Consider the following 14,660-nt stretch of genomic DNA (forward strand, 5'->3'; position numbering starts at 1 on the left):
GATGTCTTTCTATTAATGAGGCCTTCTCTGCGCTCCCTAACCCTTGTCCTTTGACTTATCCCCACCAGTTTCCTTACTTGGTCTTTACCCATTTTTCTTCCCTCTTAGGCAGTGTATACACACACACACACACACACACAATTTGTGGGGAAAGAAATCTCAATCTCCTCCTTATGAAGGAAGGATGATGTTACAGATATATTATGATGCAATGAGGACCATGTGCATGACACTGGTAACATTATGAGGTCAGGATTTTTACTGAAATGTTTGCCTGTATGAAATGCATTAGACCAAAGTCAGTGTTTCTCCCTGCTAACATCCTAGTGGCAGCAACTCTTATTCCTACCCACAGTATGGGATTTTAAGATCAAAGGAATGAGACCTAGGGCAAAAATTGAGGTAACAGGGAGACATTGTAACAACTGGAAAGTTTTCTAAGTTGGCAATTTACATTGTTATTTCTGGACAGAAATAAAAGATTCCCTATGTCCCTATGGATATCAGGGAAGAAAAACATTTCAACCTTGCACTTCAGGTTAGCAATTTCAGGACAGCCTTGGGAGGGTTTGAAAAATTGGTTGAACGTATAGCAGCCCAGAAAAGAGATGAAAGAGCTGGCTTTTTTATCCAGAAAGAAGGTAAGATCAGTGATCACAGGGCAGTCCAGTTGGGTCCGTTGATTAGACCTGGGAAAAGTTTTAAGCCATCATGGAGAAGCAACATAGCTTAATAGCAAAGACATTGAATGGGGGGCCTCAAGTCCTCGTTCTGAATCTGTCCTTGAATAGCTAAGTGGACTTAAGGAAGCTCTTTTCATTTTTCTGAATGTTAGTTGACTCAAGTATAAAATTAGGGGGTTGGATTAAATGACATTTAAGCGTTCTTCTGTGGGATCTACCATTTGATGGCTCACTGATTGCCCTGGGACTCTCAGTAGTGCATAGTGACCATTAGCAAGCCACATGAGCCACCTGCCATCTCTTTACTTAACAATATCACAAGATCATAAAGACTTTTATAAGTAAGGCAAAGTTTTCTACCTTACCATGATTCACTCTCTGGGTCTCTCCCCGCATCTTTAAGCTAGAATAATTTCAAGCATGAGAAGGTAAGGGAAACAATGAACAATTGTCTGCCAGGATCATTAGCAGCAGATACCAACACAGAACTGAAAGTACAGCTCCATGGTCAAGGTTGAAGGGGAGTGGTGTAGTGTGTAGCTTCAGAGCATTGAGGACAGCAGTGAATAGCAAGGCTTAACAGCAGAATAAAAGGCTAACAGAACAAATCCTGCTGTTGTGAGGAAAGAAGCAGGGCCCACATAACTGCTAAAGGGTCAGCATGGCCAGCCTTTTAATATGCCAGGTTGTATAGTCATGAATAAGTGAAACTGTTGACTTTGGGTGTTCAAACCCAAAATGGTATTATTTGAATAGCATTTAAGAATTTACAAGTCACTTTAATAAATATAATTTAATTACTTCTCATAACAATTCTAATAGACAACTACTACTATTATTGCTATATCCCCATTTTATTTGTTAAAAAATGAGAGGTACGGTTAAATCATCTCTCAAGTCATTCAATTCCTAAGTGTTACAGCTGATTCAGACCTTTCAGATATGCTTTTGTTAGATGACAGAGAATTTGGCTGGGCTTTCTAAACTACTCAATAAGCTTTCATTTTTCCCTAGTCAGTTTGTTTTAACTCTCTGTATAACTGATTTTCCAAACCCTTGCCACTTTTTCTGAATCCTCTACAGGAACTCACCTCCATTCAGTCAAGCTTCCAACATCATAAGTGAAAGCAAAGCCAAAAGGCAAGAATTCTCTCAAATTCCCTTTCTTCCACTTCCAAATTACCTGAAGCAGCACCTGTCCTTTCTTCCACTTTCTTCCAGCCCTCTTCCCCTCCAGAGCTATCACCTTGCTGCAACAACTGCAAAACCTCCTTTTCCACTGGCTTTGTCTTCTAAAACTAAAATTCTAAAACTAAAATTAAAACTAAAATTATAACCATGGTCCTGACCTTGACTTTCTTTTCCTTTTAAGCTGTATGTCTTTCCTTTGCTTCTCCACTAAATTTCCCCATAGTGTCACCACTTTGTTTTCAATCAACTCAAGTCTGGCTTCCCTCATCACTTTGCTGAAAAAATGCTTTTTACCTAGGTATTCACCTGCCAAATTCAATAACTTGTTTATATTTTCCAGCTTACTTGGCCATTTTACTACATTAACAGTTAGCTGCCACTGTTTCTAGAAATGTTCTCCTTGAGTGTCTCTCATCACACCACTCTCTTCTTACTTTTTCCTCTTGTAATTCTTCCTTTGCCTCTTTTTTCCTTGAGCTTTGCCTGTGTTGTCTCTCAGTCTTCTAGCAGAGACATCATCTACCTAGTCTCCTAAGTCAGGTGTCTTGGTATAAATTTTGACTATTTTTTGGTATTTCACTCTTGGGTTATTATAGCAGCCTCTTGATATAATGGTCTTCTTGCCAAGAGTTATTCCTTTCTGTATACTTCTGCAGGGAGATTTTCCTTTAAAAATCTGTTTTGAATTGCCACATTCCTGGCTTATTAGCTCACCCTTAAATTCCATATACATTAACTTGGCATCCAGGTCTATTCACAGTCATCCCTTAACCTACCTTTCCAGCTTCAGCTCCTGGAAGTTCCCTTCATGCACCTCTGCCCTAACATGAATCTCTCAGCATTTCCAAGCATGGCAAACTCTTAACAACTCTGATTTTCCACGTGTCATCCCTGCAATGTGTAGTGCATTTCCTCCCATTTTTGTGCCTATAAGCTCTTGCTCATTTTTCAAGACCCAAATCAAATATCACTTCTTCATAAAAACTTCCAAACTTTCCCTAAGCAAAGCCATCCTTAGAACTTTTGACACATTTTATTGACATCACAAGGAATATATCTACTAATCTTAAGCTGCAGAAATTTATATACATGTGAGTATTAAATACCTGCCCATTCTTTCCTGCATTGAACTGTGAGTGTTTTGAAGGTTTTTTAACCCCAGGGTTAGCCCAGGCTCTGAAGCCAGGAAGTATGCCTTAAAGGTGTGCTAAATTAACAAGTTAACCTTGCTTACATTTACAAGCTTGCAATTACAAAGCCACACTGAAAATTTCCTTCTTCTGTAGTATATATGTTTGTATACACACACACACATACATATATATATATTTAGAGAGAGAGAACGTATATATATATTATAGACATATAGATATATGTTTTATAATATTTTATATTATAATTATACTATAATGTACTATAGTATAGTTTATATGTATATGTATATATATTAGATTTGATCAAAACTAAGTACTGCTAGATAAATTACCTTTATGACAGGGACTAAACTGAAAGGCTGAGAAGGGAGAAATGTAATCTGAACTTTGATCAGACTGCTAATACTGGCATACATTCATATTCCCTTATAAATACAGGACAATAATGTCTACCTCTCACCATAGGCAGGAAGCTAAGAACTAGAGAGAACATTTCTAATAGAATAGTTGTTTACCTCAAAAATGATACCAAGTACGTTGCAGGATTTCATCTGTACAATATTGTTCTTAAATCTTCTTGTCAATTACCCAATAGGATTAAAATCATCCCAGGAAAGGAAAGTCTTATCATCCTCATCCAGTGGCATTTAGAACGAGACACCTATCTTGTACTAGTTGGTATGAATTTAAAACAGCTAAGCTATTTGGATCTCTCATATGAATATCAAACTTAATATGACCAAGATTGAATGGTTTGTTTTCCCCCAGAATTATGGTCCTTATTCATTTGCCCCTGTTTTGGTAAATAGCACCAACATCTGCTGAGTTTTGAAATTAGAAACCTGAGTGTCATTCTAGAACAGGGTTTCTCAACCTTGACACCATTGACATTTGGGGCTGGATAATTCTTTGTTCTGTATATGTGTATGTGTGTGAGGCCGGGGGTGGGGCAGGCTATCCTGTGCATTGCAGAATGTTTAGTGGCATCTCTGGCCTCTACCCACCAGATGTCAGTAGCACCCCATCCCTAGTTGTAACAATCAAAAAATGTCTGCAGACATTGTCAAATAGCCCTGTGAGAGAGGGAGGGCAAACACTCCGAATGGCAACCATTACAATAGAACCCAGCCTGTCCTTCAATCACAACTTTGTCCCCAACAACTTCCAAGCTATTAGCAAGTCTTGCAATTCTACTTCCAACCATATCTCACCATCTCAGTGCTATCTCTTTGATGCCTATACCACTTATCATCCAGTTGATGACACTTTCAAGAGTGAAAGGGGTGTTATTAATAATTAAGTTGAGGGACTTCCCTGGTGGTCCAGTGGTTAAGACTCCATGCTCCCAATGCAGGGGGCATGGGTTTGATCCCTGGTTAGGGAACTAATATCCCACATGTGGCAGAGCGTGGCCTAAAAATAATAATAATAAGTTGAGAAAGCAGGCATAAATGAGACTTCCATGGCAGCTCAGGTACCATCACCCTCAGTATCATCCTGGCCTAAGCCTCCACATTTGAAACCCGGGTTAAATGCACGAGCCCCTCAGTGATTTTATAGCTTTCACTCTTATCTCCTCACAGCCACCAGTGTCTTTCAAACTCTCTAGTGATATCTCACCATTATGCTTAGAATAAAATACAAACTTCTAACTCTAGCTTGGCCCTCCTTCCTCTCTGATCTCACCTCATGGTACTTTCCCCAGTCCTCACTATACTTCATGTCACTGACCTTCCCAGAATGCACCAAGCACTTTCCTGCCTCAGTGTCTTTGTGTTTGTCAGCCTTTGCCTAAAATCCTCTTGTCTACCTTTGCACATGGCTGACTCCTTTTGCTTATCAGGTCTCAGGTTTATTTATTTTTACCTGTCCTTAGAAAGGGATTCTCTCGGGTCCACCCCCACACACCAGCCACTAGATAGTTCTATCACAGCTCCCTATTGGTTTCCTTTTGAGCACTTATCTCACTCTATACTTAATGATTCTCAAGTTGTTACTAAGGTATGGCCTACATACAGTAAAGCACAGAAAGAGCACTAATCTTAAGTGTATAACTTGATAAATTTGGACATATGTAAACATACCTGTAGTTACCAACCAGATCAAGACAGGGAACATTTCTATCATTCCAGAATGTTCTCTCATGCTCTTTTACACAGATAACCACTAATCCAAACGTTGGATTGGATTTATCTCTAGTAATTAGTCTTGCTTGTCACAATCTGTAAATATTTTGTTCACTTGTTGATTTTCTGTTTCTCCCACTAGAATGTAAACTACAGAGGAAGGGGTCTTGTCTATCTAGTTTTCCATTCTAAGACCACTGTCTAGCTCAGTTCTGACACATAACAGTTGCTTAATGCATATTTGTGTCTAACTCCTTCTGGTCCTGAGACTTAATAGCTATACCCCAGTGAATCACAAAATTTTTCAAAATCAATATTCAGTCAATGGTGTGGTTTGTGTGCATGTCTGTTTACAGTGTCAAAGAATCAATCAACAATTGTTCTTTGTAGTGATTTTAATTTTGCCCATATAATAGATGGGAAAGTGGAAAGTCAGAGATATTAAGTTACTAGTGTGGCTCACAAAAATCAATAATTGACAAAGCTAGAGTCCAGATTTTTTTTACTCTGTCTAGCATATGGCAGCATGGCAGCTAGTGATAAAAAGTCAGGCAAAGTCGGATATTATCCAAAGCTTTAGGAAATTTGACATTAATAAAAATTATTTCAAGGGGAGAGATTTTAGAAGAGATAGTGCAAAAGAGATTGGAGCCTTTCAAAGATTACAGTACAACTGCAAATGGTAAAGAGAAAGATGGAAGGTACCCAAACAATGACGGTAGATACGAAGAACATTATTGAATGGGCTCTGCATTAAAAGGATCTAGATGAAGTGTGGAAAATGATGAATTACAAGGGTGTAGGGTCAGGAGAATCCTAGGAACCAAGGAACCTGCAGGTATGTTCTTACCACACCACTTCCAGTAACAATACCTTTGCTGAGACCTAAGAGGGAGTGAGGGGCAAGTGAAGGCTCAGGATCTTTGGGAGTCCTGTTGAAAACTGGTATGGAGACCTGTCTTTCATGGGTTGAATGAATTCACCTATCTTTCCCTTAATATGTATCAGAACTCTATTATGATCTGAAGTCTCTCATCATTTACTCCTGCTCCCATTCTTCCTTTTTCATAGGAGTTTCCCCCCAATAAATCTCTTGCAATTCTGCATCTGTCTTGGGGTCTGTTTCTTAGAAAATCCAAAATGAAACACCCTTACTTTACATCATATGTAAAACTATGCTGAGATGAATTAAAGATATCATGTAAAAAATAAAATAATAAAATTTTGGCAAGAAAAAAAAAACAACAAAAAAAATTGCTCTTTGCTCACTTCTATCTTCCACTCAAGATTAGCTCTAGCAAACACTCCTGTTAGTAAAACTTTTTCCCAATAGGAAAGAAGTAATTCACTTTCTTATCTTTGTATTCCTGAACAAAATGCCTAAAATAATTGAGACAAAATCTATGGAGGAGATACTAAACACCAAAGTAAAATATTTTCTTCTAAGTAATATTCTAGCCAAGAGCCTAGTTACGTTCCCATGAAAAGATCTTTAAACTTTAGAAGAATATGGTTTTTATAGGTTGAAATAGATTAGAAAATGGGAAAAAAGCAGCTGAAAAATGCAATATATTTCTTTGAATTTTATGACAATGTTCTTGTATTTTGTTACAATGCAGATGCAATTGATTATGACAAGTTTTATGCGACCGTACAGGAATTCTTTGGTCCAGAAGTGAAGAATCAAGATGTGAAATGCTTTTACAGGAAACTCTGCAACAACCCTGATGCATCTATAGACTGGTGTGAGGTAGTCATTTTTCATGTTTGTAATATGAAATCCAGGTATTATTTTTCTTTGTTCAGCAAAAATAATTAAAGTGTTGCTCCCATAGGGGTTAAACCCACAGTGTGTGTGTGGCACATTTAAATGCCTATACCCATAAAGGTATGGCACTGCCCATAATTAAAAGAGAGTAAGGCAGACAGATGTTTGACCTTCATTACATTCTAAATGAGGTATTCTTTTTCAGTAGTGGCAGTTTATACAAATTTCAGTGTATCCATATTTTTAAGGGAAGAAAAAGGCTGAGGTTGACCAACTAATGTTTCCTGAGTCATTTTCTGATTGGTACAGCATTGACTCCTTAGATATCACTCTGGTGTTGTTGGAAGAACATATAGAAGCACGTTTGGTTGCAAAGTAATCTATGAACTATGGAAAAGGGGAGGGAAAGCCTCCAGTCCTCATTTAAACTCACAGAAGACTACATTCTATAGATTTGTTTCTAAATCTAAAAGGATTTGAGGTAACTTACAATTGAAAAAATTGCACACTGCATACAGAGTAATCAAAATGATTTTTAAATTATCTGGCTCTCTCTGAAAAATCAGTAGATATAGTAGGCAAAAGAAAAAGCAAGGATTTAATGGATTTGACTATCACATTTAAGGAGCTGGTAAATATGTATAAATAGAACTTTGAATCCAAGATATAGAAAAGATACATCTCAACTATATACAGGGCCATCACAAAATTGACCATGGGGAAAGCTAAAAGTAACATTTCAATAAATTCCAATATAATAAAATTATAAACCAATAATAAGTGATAGCTCAAATCCCCAAAACCAAGCAGACAAACAAATTCATCAATTAATTTTGGGAAGAAAATTGCAAACAAAAAATGTTTTTATTAAGCCTTTAAAGAACATGTAATTCCCACATTGAAACTGAGAAAGACCCTGTGGGACCTTCCCGGTGACAGAATCCTCTGTGTCCCTGCTAATTGTTGATTGGGAAAAGCAGCTGTAAAAATACACCATGACCTCCTAGGCCCTCCATGTAGAACAAAGAATAGGCCTTAGCAGTTAATGTTTGGGGAAGCAAAGAATGCAGAAACAAAGATAGGAGATTCAGGCAGGAGAGTAGCCATACTTAAGCAGTTATGGCTGTAACTTAAACAGTTAAACATAATAACTCAGTCACAAAGACTCCTAGTTCTGTTTCAAAGGTAAAGATAAGTCTGAAGCACATTCCTAAGTTGTTCTGAAGATACTAAAACCCCCACCAGGTTAACTGTAAGTTAACCAGAAGTTACCTGCATCATTATGCCTCCAGCATGTAGCCCCCAGACTGGTTAGAACCAGAAAACTGAAAATTGAGATTCCAAGACATCAGCTAATCAGGGAATTGAGCACAAGCTGATCACACACCATGATTCTCTGCATCTGACTTATTTCACTTAGCATATTATCCTCAAGGTCCAGCCATGCTGTTGTAAACAGCAGGATTTCCTTTTATCTAAATTTAGCAACTTCAAGAAAGCATTTGACAAAATTCAACATCCATTCATGATAGAAATTCTTACCAAAGTGGGTATAGAGGAAACATATCTCAACATAATAAAAGCCATTTATGACAAACCCATAGCCAATATAATACTCAATGATGGAAAGCTGAAACCTTCCCACTAAAATCTGGAACAAGACAAGAACGCCCACTCTCACCACTTCCATTCAACATAGTATTGGAAGTCCTTGCCACAGCAATCATACAAGAAAAAGAAATGGAATGTATCCAAATTGGAAGAGAGGAGGTAAAAATTGTTACTATATGCAGATGACATGATACTATATAAAGAAAGTCCTAAGGACTCCACACAAAAACTACTAGATCTAATAAATGAATTCAGCAAAGTAGCAGGATACAAGATTAACATTCAGAAATTGGTTGCATCTCTTTACACTAACAATGAAAGATCAGAAAGGGAATGTAAAAAAATAATACCTTTTAAAATTGCACCAAAAAATAAATTAATTAATTAAATACCTGGGAATAAACCTGATCAAGGAGGTGAAAGACTTGGTGAAAGTCTTTCAGGTGAAAGACACTGAGAACTATAAAACATTAATAAAGGAAATTAAAGATGATTCAAAGTGGAAAGATATCCCATGCCCTTGGATTGGAAGAATTAATATTGTTAAAATGGCAATACTGCCCAAAGCAATCTACAGATTTAATGTAATCCCTATCAAATTACCATGACATTTTTCACAGAACTAGAGCAAATAATATTAAACCTTATATGAAACCACAAAGGCCCCAGAATTGCCAAAGCAGTCCTGAGGGGGGGGAAAAATTGTGGGAGGCATAACTCTTCCAGACTTCAGACAATACTACAAAGCTACAGTAATCAAAACAGTGTGGTGTTGGCACAAAAACAGACATACAAATCAATGGAACAGAATGGAGAGCCCAGAAATAAACCCACACACCCATGGTCAGTTAATCTTTGACAAAGGAGGCAAGAATGTACAATATGAAAAAGACAGTCTCTTCAGCGAGTGGTGCTTGAAAGTTGGACACCTGCATATAAATCAACAAAGTTAGAACACACCCTCATACCATGCACAAAAATAAACTATGGCTTAAAGACTTAAACATAAGACATGAAACCATAAAACTCCTAGAAGAGAGGATAGGCAATATATTCTCTGACATAAATTGTACTAACAATTTCTTAGGTCTATCTCCCAAGGAAATATAAATAAAATCAAAAGTAAACAAATGAGACCTAATCACACTAACAAGCTTTTGCACAGTGAAGGAAACCATAAAAAAAAAAAAAGAAAAGACAACCTATGGAATGGGAGAAAATATATGCAAAAGATGCAACCAACAAGGGCTTAATCTCCAAAATATACAGTTCATACAACTCAACAACAACAAATAGATATTTCTCCAAAGAAGACATACAGGTGGCCAGTAAGCACATGAAAAGTTGTTCAACATCATTAGTTATTAGAGAAATGCAAATCAAAACTACGAGATACCACCTTACACTGGTCAGAATGGCCATCGCTTAAAAAATCTATAAATAACAAATGTCGGAGAGGGTGTGGAGAAAAGGGAACCCTCCTACAATGTTGGTAGGAATGTAAGTTAGTGTAGCCACTGTGGAAAACAGTATGGAGGTTTCTCAAAAAACTAAAAATAGAACCACCATATGATCCAGAAATCCCACTCCTGGGAATATACCCAGATAAAATTATACCCACCCCTATGTTCATAGCAACACTATTCACAATAGCCAAGACATGGAAACAACCTAAATGCCCATCAGCAGATAAACGGATAAAGAAGATGTGGTGTATATGTGTACAATGGAATACTACTCAACCATAAAAAAGAATGAAACAATGCCATTTGCAGCAACATGAATGCAAGTAGAGATTATCATACTAAGTGAAGTAAGTCAGAAAGGGAAAGACAAATACCATATGATATCACTTATATGTGGAATCTAAAATATGGCACAAATGAACCTATCTACGAAACAGAAACAGACTCACAGACATAGAGAACAGACTTGTGGTTGCCAAGGGGGAGCGGGGAGGGGAGGGAAGGACTGGGAGTTTGGGGTTAGTAGATGCAAACTATTACATTTAGAATAGATGGACAACGAGGTCCTACTGTATAGCATGGGGAACTACACCCAATCTTCTCCAATAAAACATAATGGAAAAGAATATTAAAAAAAAGTATATATGTGTAAAACTGAGTCACTTTGCTGTACAGCAGAAATTAGCACAACATTGTAAATCAACTATACTTCAATTTAAAAAATAGAGAATAAAAAGAAGAAACACTTATTATTTCACAAGTGCCATAGATCAGGAGTCTGGGCACAGCTTAACTGGGTCCTCTTCTCAGGGTCTCACAAGGCTGCAATCAAGGTATTCTCATTTAGAGGCTTGACTAGAGGAAAATCTGTTTCCAAGCTAATTCAGAGAGTTGGCAGAATTCAGTTACTTGTTTTTGTATGACTGAAGGACTCATCTCTTTATTGGCTGGAAACTGGAGACTGGAAGATGCCCTCATGTCCTAGAGGCTGTCTGTAGTTCTCTGCCACATAGCCCTCTACATAGACAGTTCACAAATTTGCTTCCTCAAGGCTGGCAGTAGAATCTCTATCTCCGTAGTCCATGAAGACAGTCTTAAATAATATAATTATGAGAGAAACAGCCCATTTCATTTGCTTTATTCTTTTGGTTAAAAGCAAGTCACAGGTTCTATGCATACTCAAGGGATGGAGATGATACAAAGGTGTGACTCATTGTATGTGTGTGGTGAGGAGTCACATTAGGATGTGTTCACCAGAGATACTTAATAGGAATATATTTAATCAAGGATCATATTTAATAGTGAAATACTAGAAACACTCCCATTAAAGTTAAGAACAAGAAAAGGATGCCTATTATCACCACTAGTCTTCAACATTTTATTGGAGGTTGTAAGTAAAGAAAAAAAAGTGATATGTAATAATCTATGAAAAAATACAAAATTGTCATTATTTGTGTATGAAGTCTACTAGGCATATACAAGAGAATCACATTGTTAGCTATTAGAAGTAAGATGAAAGTTCAAGAGAATTCAATGAAGATAAACATGCAAGAATCAGTAACTTTCATAAATGTCAGCAATAACACTTACAACACACACATAAAGCTAACAGGAAAAAAAGATTCATTTGCAAGAGAAACAAATAGCAGAAAATATTATGGGATAAATCTATTAAGGAATGTATAAGGTTATGACATTTTACTGAAGGAATAAGAGAAAATCTGGAAAATAATTGGGAGACTCAATTTGTAAAGAAAAAAATGGCCCGCAAATTAACTTATAGATTTAATAGAATTCCTCAGGGATTGGCCAAAATAGCAGAGTAGGAAGGTTCTGAGCTTACCTCATTCGATGTGCACACCAAAATTACAACTATTTAAAGAGAAGCTACTGATGTCTTTTGCTGAAGACTAGCAGAAAAAATCTTCTACAACTAAAGATATAAAGAAGAAACAACAAGATGGATAGGAGGAGTGGAGTCATGGGATAGTCAAAACCCATACCCCTGGGCAGGTGACCCAGAAGTGGGAGAATAATCATAATTGCAGAGGTTCTCCCAAGGAGCAAGGGGTCCAAACCCCACAGTGAACACCCCATCCAGGGGTCCTTCACCAGGATGATGAGCCCCCAGAATATTTGCCTTTGAAGGTCAGTGGGGCTTACTTTCAGGAGAGCCAGAGGACTGTGGGAAATAAAGACTCCACTCATAAAGGACACACGTAAAATCTCACACACTATGGGACCCTGGACAGAAGCAGTAATGTGAAAAGAGCATGGGTCATAACCACTTGCTGATTTGGGAGAGCCTCCCAGAGAGGCAAGTTGCAGCTGGGACTCACTGAGGGGACATACACATGGGCAGCAGACAGTTTTGGGATTTCATACCATAATGAAGACACTAGTGCTAACAAGTGCCATTTTGGAATCCTTCCTCTAGCTTATCAGCAGGACCTGTCCTGTCCACCAGTCGGTTGGCACCAGTCCTGGGATGCCCCAGGCCAAGCAGCTAGCTGGGAAGGGACCCAGCCCCACCCACCAGCAGGTCAGCTGCCATAAGACCCCCTGAGATGTCAGCTGCCCCAGGACTCAGTCCCTCTCATCAGAGGGCCCAAGACATGGTCTCACCCACCAGTTGGATAGCACTCGCCCCAGGACCCCTGGGACCCCACAGCCAGCCATCGGACCCAGCCTCACCCACCAGTGGGTGAACACAAACTCTGGGAGCCCCAGGCCTCTCAGCCAGAGACCCCAGGACCCAGCTCTGTCAACCAATGGGTCAGCACTAGACCCAGGGCCGAATCTCACCCACCAGTGGGCAGACACCAAGCCTGGGACCCCCTGGGCCACAGCCCAACCCACAAGTAGGTGAATGCCAACCCCAGGACCACTAAGTCCTTACAGCCAGCCAGAGAGGACCCAGCCACCCACCAGCAGCTGGCAGCCTCTACACAAGGCAGGGCCTGGCAACCAACTGCACTGGGAGCCAGCCACAGTAGACAGCCTGTCACAACAGAATGACCCATGCCACCCACATAGAGGGTACCCCTGGAGCATATACTCTGATGATCAGAGAGGAATGTGCTATTGGTCCTCATAGGATATTTCCTACATAAGTCCACTTCTCCAAAACTGGGAAATATAACCAACCTACAAAATACATAGAAATAAAAACAGAGCAAAATGAGGCAACAGAGGAATATGTTCCAGACAAAGGAACAAGATAAAATCTGAGAAGAACTAAGTGAAGTGGAAATAATATATCCAATAAAAAGTTCAAGGTAGGGCTTCCCTGGTGGTGCAGTGGTTGAGAGTCCGCCTGCCGATGCAAGGGGACACGGGTTCGTGCCCTGGTCCGGGAAGATCCCACATGCCATGGAGCGGCTGGACCCGTGAGCCATGGCTGCTGAGGCTGCACGTTCAGAGCCTGTGTTCTGCAATGGGAGAGGCCACAACAGTGAGAGGCCCGCGTACCGCAAACAAACAAACAAAAAAGTTCAAGGTAATGATCACAATGATAATCAAAGAACTTGGGAGAACATTGGATGAACAGAGTGAGAAGTTTAACAAAGAGTTAGAATATACAAAGGACAAAATAGAGATGAAAAACACAGCAATTAGAATTAAAAATACACTAAAAGGTATCAACAGTAGAGTAGATGATACAGAGGAATGTTCAGCAAACTGAAAGAGTAGTAGAAATCATTCAAGCAGAAAGGGAAAAAGAAAAAAGAATTAAAAAAAATAACAGTTTAAGAGACTTCTGAGACATCAAGTATACTAACATTTGCATTATTGGGGTCCCAAAAGGAGAAGAGAGAAATGGGCAGAGAACATATGTGAAGACATAATAGCTGAAAACGTTCCTAACCTGGGGAAGGAAACAGACATCCAGGTCTAGGAAGCATAGAGAGTCCCAAACAGGATCAACCCAAAGAGGACCACACCAAAACACACTGTAATTAAAATGGCAAAAATTAAAGATTAAGAGAGAATATTAAAAGCAGCAAAGGAAAAGCAAAAAGTTACCCACAAGGCCACTCCCAGGAGGCTATCAGCTGACTTTTCAGCAGAAGCTCTGCAGGCCAGAAGGGAATGACACAACATATTTAAAGTGATGAAGGGAAAAACCTACAAACAAGAATACTCTACCCAGCAAGGCTATTATTCAGCTTTGAAGGTGAGAAAAAAGACAAGCAATAGCTAAAAACTTTCAGTACCACAAAACCAGCTTTACAAGGAATATTAAAGGGACTTCTCTAAGTAGAAAGGAAAGGGCACAACTAGGAATATGAAAATTACAAAAGGAAAAATCTCATTGGAAAAGGCAAATATGCAGCAAAAGTACTAGATCAACCACTTATAAAGGTAACAGAAAGGTTAAAAGACAAAAATAGTAAAATCATCTCTATACACAATAAGTAATTAAGTGATACTCAAAACAAAAGTATGTAAAATAGGATGCCAAAAGCAGTAAACTTGGGAGGGGGAGTAAAAATGCAGGGTTGTTAAAATGTGTTCAAACTTAAGAGATCAATAACTTAAAATAATAACATATCTGTCTAGCTATCTGGATATATAGATTGCTACATGTAAACCTCATGTGGTTTGGCTAACCACAAACCAAAAATCTATAATCGATACATGCACAAAAAAGATAAAGT

General features: G+C 38.6%; 1 protein-coding gene across 1 annotated transcript in view; it reads left to right on the top strand.

The window, feature by feature from the left end:
- Positions 1–496: 496 nt before the first annotated feature.
- The window catches only part of WDR64 (WD repeat domain 64), a 149,502-nt gene continuing 135,338 nt past the window's right edge, over positions 497–14,660 (top strand). The window contains exons 1-2 of the mRNA XM_060010641.1: positions 497–641; positions 6,774–6,904. Of these exons, the coding sequence (XP_059866624.1) occupies positions 497–641; positions 6,774–6,904 (276 nt within the window). The remainder of the gene's footprint in view (positions 642–6,773; positions 6,905–14,660) is intronic.

Source organism: Delphinus delphis, chromosome 1 (genome assembly GCF_949987515.2).
Source record: "Delphinus delphis chromosome 1, mDelDel1.2, whole genome shotgun sequence".
Lineage (NCBI taxonomy): Eukaryota > Metazoa > Chordata > Mammalia > Artiodactyla > Delphinidae > Delphinus > Delphinus delphis.